Source organism: Cavia porcellus, unplaced genomic scaffold (assembly GCF_034190915.1).
Source record: "Cavia porcellus strain 051 isolate PalLab524CR breed Dunkin Hartley unplaced genomic scaffold, mCavPor4.1 scaffold_26, whole genome shotgun sequence".
Lineage (NCBI taxonomy): Eukaryota > Metazoa > Chordata > Mammalia > Rodentia > Caviidae > Cavia > Cavia porcellus.
In genome coordinates, this window is record NW_026947509.1 from 24,769,291 (window position 1) to 24,775,178 (window position 5,888).

A 5,888-nucleotide genomic window follows, 5' to 3' on the forward strand; every position below is an offset into this window, starting at 1 on the left:
AATAAATTTAGTATTAAAATATTTATATAAGTTTTTCTTTTTCGCTACTGGAAATACAACTCAGGACCTTGCACTTGCCAAACAGGCACTTGTGCCACTGACCTGTATCCTCAGCCATAAGTTTTTGTTTTCCTGAAATGCATATACATTTTTTGCAAACTCTGCCAAAATACATATATAAATTTATATTTACATATAAATATATTTGTGTATATTAATACAAAGGAAGAAACTGAAAATAAACTATTAATATCAGTTACTTCAAAGGGCTGGAATTAAAAGAGAATGGTGAAAAGAATAACTTTTCTTATACATCTACATTTTGTTTGATTTGAAACACCTTTGGGTAATAAAATGATAACTTAAAAGAAATTAAAACAAGACAAGAAAAGAACTCTAGGCTAGAAAAAAGTTAGGAGAAGAAAGAGAAATCTATATTTCAAACTATTTATCAAATCTCACAAAATGAAATTAATGCTGACACATAGTTTTCTAAAATTAATGCTTTAGATATGATTTACTACAGTAATTTATATCCCTAGTAAGTCTTTTGACATTTCTATTTACTCGAAATCCCAGAATAGTGTTTAATAAAAGTGATTCTGTCATCTCGTGGCCTAATGTAACACTGCAACTTTAAACACACACACACACACACACACACACACACACACACACACACACACACTAATCACTTTCCCCCTCAGTAATTTAGAATTAAAAGGAAAACCTGAGAAATAATCCAATTTTTGTCCAGTTCTATGGAAGATTCTAAAGCTTATATCACAGTCCAGGCTCCATTTGCTTTATTTCTAGCCAAATTCCCAGTATCTCTTGGGTAATATTGTATTTTATAAAATAAATAAATAGATTTTCAAGTCTAGTTTCCCTGGCATATACTGTCTGGACCTGAGGATATATATGAAAATCAACATGATATCAAATGTACATCAGGCAACTTTAAATAAAGGTTCATATTTGCAATTACAGTTCTTTTTACTTTCTAGTCCTAGCATTAAATATGTGTAAGAATTTTCCTTATTAACTCATTCAAAAAGATATATTAAGAACTTACTGTGCACCAAGCACTTTTCTAGTAGTGTTAGAGATTCCACAGTAAACAAAATTCCCTCTACTCATAGGGCCTATAATCCAGCAAAAGGAAACAATAAACAAGTAAATACAAGCAAATAAATGTACATTGATGTCAAATGCTGCTACAAAGAATAAAACAGAAGGGGAGAAAGGTCAAGAAAGACTTCATTGATGAGATGTCATCTACACAGAAACCAGAAGGAGATGTTAGAGGAATCTCAATGGGTACCTGGGGAGAGACGGAGATCTCTTAACACCTCTAGGAAATCAGAGGTAGTTCAAAACTACACTGATAAGATTATTCCTCAGAGATCTGAAAGAAATGTTGCTTTCTCTCCCTCAAAACAAAGTAATGAGAATATGGGGAGGGAGATTCTCATCAGGGAGTTACTTTGGCATAAGATTTCTCTTGGGGTTAGTTTTTCTTCAAATCTCTTGGCAATGTTGTTTATTTTCCTTTTTAATCAGAGGCAATATCTGATGGACACTGCTGTAAAATATGACTCAAAATAAATAGAATTCACACCCATCCAAGAGCCCCGAAAGATGGAGAGGTGCTCTCTGAAACTCTGAATGCTTACTCACTGGTCAGACTCTTAAAAAACGGCAAAGCTTTTCCACAGCAGATACCAGAGTCCTGTACAACAGGTGAGGCTGAAGCTTAAGGACGTCTCTTCCTGTTGGACCATTTGGCTCAGGAACAGCACCTCCTCCACACTTTAGCTTCTCTGTGCATGTGAGTCTAAGATGATGGAAAAGTGGCACTGAAACATGCTCCATTAAAAATAAGGCAACAAACTAATTTTGGAATTTACAGAGTTTCTGTAATGGTAACCAGAGGTTAATATAATCAGCCTGTTTTGTTTTCTTCCTCAGCTCTTTCCCAGATTGTCAGAATTAAATTCCTTCTTTCCAAAGTTGGGGAATCACTTTTGTGTTTAAAATGACTTAAAATCTGAATATTTTCCTTTCCTTTTTTTATTAGGGTAGCAATAAAGAGCAGAGTTGAGCAATGATAAAGTCATAGGACTCATGAAGGTCCACTGTTAATAAACACAAAGGTGGGCCAGATTCACAAAACTGTCCATTCTCCATGTGAAGACAGCGCTAAGCACCTTTGCTAAACAAAGTTTATTCTTGTTTATCCTTTGGTGAAAGGCAAGAGTCAATTCTGTGGACTAGATAAAATGTGGACAGGCCATCTCAAATTCCATCCCAGTCTTCTACGCTGCCCTCAGGATATTGATATGTGAATGACAGATTGGCAAAGATAACTCTGTCCCACAGGGAAATAGGAAACTTTGATCATAGTCCATCCAGCGTAACACTGAATCAGTCTTTATTGCTCCAGCTTCTGAATTTCCTTGAATCACAGCTCTAGAAGGTCACTGTAGAAGCCCAAGGTTTCAAAAGCTATGCAAAGACCTGCCCTAGTGTGATCCTTTCTAACTGGAAATGCAGTGCAAATTTGCTCACATCGCTTTAGCCTAGATGGAAGCAGGGTCACACAGGAAGCAGCTGCCCGTGATCTCAGGATCCATGGAGCTCTTTCAACAGTGTCCTTGTTCCTTCGTGTCCTTACATTCTCAGTGTCACTCATTCACTCCGTGCCACAGACTTTCCATAGAGTTTCCAGGATAATTGCTTTTCAAAAACATATTGTTTGTTTTCTGGTGTCACCGGACTGTTATTTTGAAGGGCTTTTTATACTGAATTTAAACCTGTTGATATTTTCATGTACCTTGAAATTTTAGATTCTAACCATTTACAACATGATCCTACAATCACAGCACTTGGGAGGCTGAGACAAGAGGACTATCTTAAATCCAAAGCCACCATGGGATACATAGGGACTTTAAGTCCAACCTGAATTACATAGTGAGAACTTGTCTCCAAAAAAGTAAAAAACAACCTTATGATTAAGTAGTATATGAAGGAATCTCAAACCGTAATGTAGGGAGATATTTATCACATAATCTAGTTAATCAAAAGAATGAAATAAACAGATTTTATCCCTTTAGTTTTCTTGCCAGATGACTTAAAGACTTGAAAAGCTAAGGCCCATAGAGAGTTGCTAGATAGTAAACATAAATATATAGAAATAGATCTATTTTAAAGACAGTAAAACTCAAGCCATGTTATATATACATATATTTTAAACACTAAAGATCAAGCCATGTTATATATACATATATACCTATATTTTAAACACACTCAAGAGAAACTCATTTGTAGTTTCATAATAATAATAAAAACTCTAAACATTTACAAAGAATCCAATCTCAAACAAATGGAAGACATAAATCTAAATCTACCCTGCAATAAATGCAATAAAAGCATGTACTGGAGTTTGTTACATTAAAACAAGGTATGTACTAATTAGGGAGGGAGAGGGTTCTTACCGTAAGTCCTGGCTGGGTGGGCAGCAGGATTAAGCATACTGAGTTAGATCTGTAGGATTTCAAACATCCTTTCAGTCAGTTATTTGATCATTCAGGAAACATTTATGTTATCATGCTTACTGTGCTAGATGGGTGACTAACAGGTGAGATAAAAACTTAGACTATGCCAGCATCATGTAACATGTGCTCTGAGAAGTATAAGCATACTCTCTCAAAATCTGGAAAGGCTTCTTGAAGGCAAAGACTTTGACACCGAATCCTTTTAGGATTCAGGACTACCTACGGGGTCCCAAGTCGGATCACGCTTCTAGGAGAGCCGTGAGCAGCTCCATGCCTATAAAAACACTGAGAAGAAATTGCAAGAAGCATGATAAGATGGTAAGTAAAGACTAGATGATGAATATTTTTACATGCTATGTGAGGAGATGTGATTTTGGCTGAAGGCAAAATGGAATCATCAAGTGTCATGACGGCAGGGTGTCTATTCCATACTGCATTTTGTCAGCCTTAATCTCTCTTCATTTAAATCCTCTTTGATTGGAATTGGTCCTTTTCAATCATTCACATGTTCTGCTATCCTTTGATTTGCCAAATCCTACTTCCTGGGTCTCCCAAAGGACTTAAGTCTCTATCTATCCAGGAAATTAACCAGCCTCTGAAGGAATTCCCCTGTAATATAAACCTAAATGTCAATAGTGGTATGATCTCTTCATTTAAAGAATTACATAATTTTATTTCTCACATAATAGGCATTAATCCTCCAACAAACGAATGTCCTTACATCCTCACTATGCTGTTTCCTCCAACTAACTTCACTGTTCATTGTAGCAGATGACAGGAAGGAATGAGAAGGAACAAAAACACGTCGCTGGACACCGTGGTGACTGATTTCATTCTCCTGGGCTTGCCTCATCCCCCCAGTCTCCAAGTTCTTCTCTTCCTGGTCTTCTTCATCATTTACATCCTGACTCAGCTGGGGAACCTGCTCATTCTGCTCACCGTGTGGGCTGACCCCAAGCTCCACGCCCGCCCTATGTACATCCTTCTGGGCGTCCTCTCCTTCCTGGACATGTGGCTCTCCTCAGTCATCGTTCCTCGACTTATTTTAAACTTCACTCCTGCCAGTAAGGCCATCCCCTTTGGCGGCTGTGTGGCCCAGCTCTATTTCTTTCACTTCCTGGGCAGCACCCAGTGCTTCCTCTACACCTTGATGGCCTATGACAGGTACCTGGCAATCTGCCAGCCTCTGCGCTACCCTGTGTTCATGAATGCAAAGTTGTGCACCACCCTTGTGTCTGGAGCGTGGGTGGCTGGCTCCATCCACGGATCTATCCAGGCCACTCTGACCTTTCGCCTGCCCTACTGTGGACCCAATCAAGTGGATTATTTTATCTGTGATATACCAGCAGTATTGAGACTGGCCTGTGCTGACACAACTGTCAATGAGCTGGTGACCTTTGTGGACATCGGGGTGGTGGCCGCCAGTTGCTTCCTGCTCATTCTGCTCTCCTATGCCAACATAGTCCACGCCATCCTGAAGATACGCACCGCTGATGGGAGGCGCAGGGCCTTCTCCACCTGTGGCTCCCACCTAACCGTGGTCACAGTCTACTATGTCCCTTGCATTTTTATCTACCTGCGAGCAGGCTCCAAGAGTCCCCTGGATGGGGCGGTGGCTGTGTTTTACACTGTGGTCACACCATTACTGAACCCCCTCATCTACACCCTGAGGAACCAGGACGTGAAGTCTGCTCTGAAGAGGATAAGGGCAGGTCAAGGGAGTGCGAGTGGAAATAAATAACTACAGGCTCAGCACCCACCTGTGCCACCACCGCCATCACCGGGGCAGCTGCTGCTGTGAGTAATAATGCTTAACAAATTGTAAACTGAATTTCAGTCTAATGGGGAGAAACTCCTTAGTCCCATGGATCCATGGTCTTTGTGTCTCTTTGTATCTTTGTATTTATATGTTTAAAAATAAATTGATACATTATTTCCACCATTTCTCACTGAAAAGGGGCTTATTAAAAGCTGACCACAGTGAGATGCCAGTCTTACCAGGTCTGTTATCCCACAAAATGTGAAAGCAAAGAAACAGTGTAACCCCATCCCAGGTCCTTTTTCATCCTCCTAGGTCTTCATCCTACATTAGGTCTGTGTATCTTGGCTTGTCTACTCATGAGCATTCTTAAGCACTTAAACTTAAAACTTCTGGATCATTCTTATTCATCATCTCTCTGTTCCTCACCTCTCAGTGTGCTGACATCAAATTATGTCTCTTCCACCTTGGGAGTCTCTCTTGATTCCCAGTCTTTTGTCCTTTTTCTCCTCATTGATACCACAACAAAGTCGCCCTGCTGAAACACAGAATCCATAGGACTTTCCAATGAA

General features: G+C 39.4%; 1 protein-coding gene across 1 annotated transcript; it reads left to right on the top strand.

Annotated features, from left to right (window-relative positions):
* Positions 1 to 4,341: 4,341 nt before the first annotated feature.
* On the top strand, positions 4,342 to 5,298 carry LOC100735395 (olfactory receptor 10G2). Its single transcript, XM_003474512.1, has one exon. The coding sequence runs from the start codon at positions 4,342 to 4,344 to the stop codon at positions 5,296 to 5,298; it is 957 nt and encodes a 318-aa protein (XP_003474560.1).
* The last annotated feature ends 590 nt before the right edge of the window (positions 5,299 to 5,888 follow it).

What these genes read in the sequence shown, in the direction of transcription:
- LOC100735395 (XM_003474512.1), top strand. Translation starts at nt 4,342, where the DNA reads ATGAGAAGGAACAAAAACACGTCGCTGGACACCGTGGTGACTGATTTC.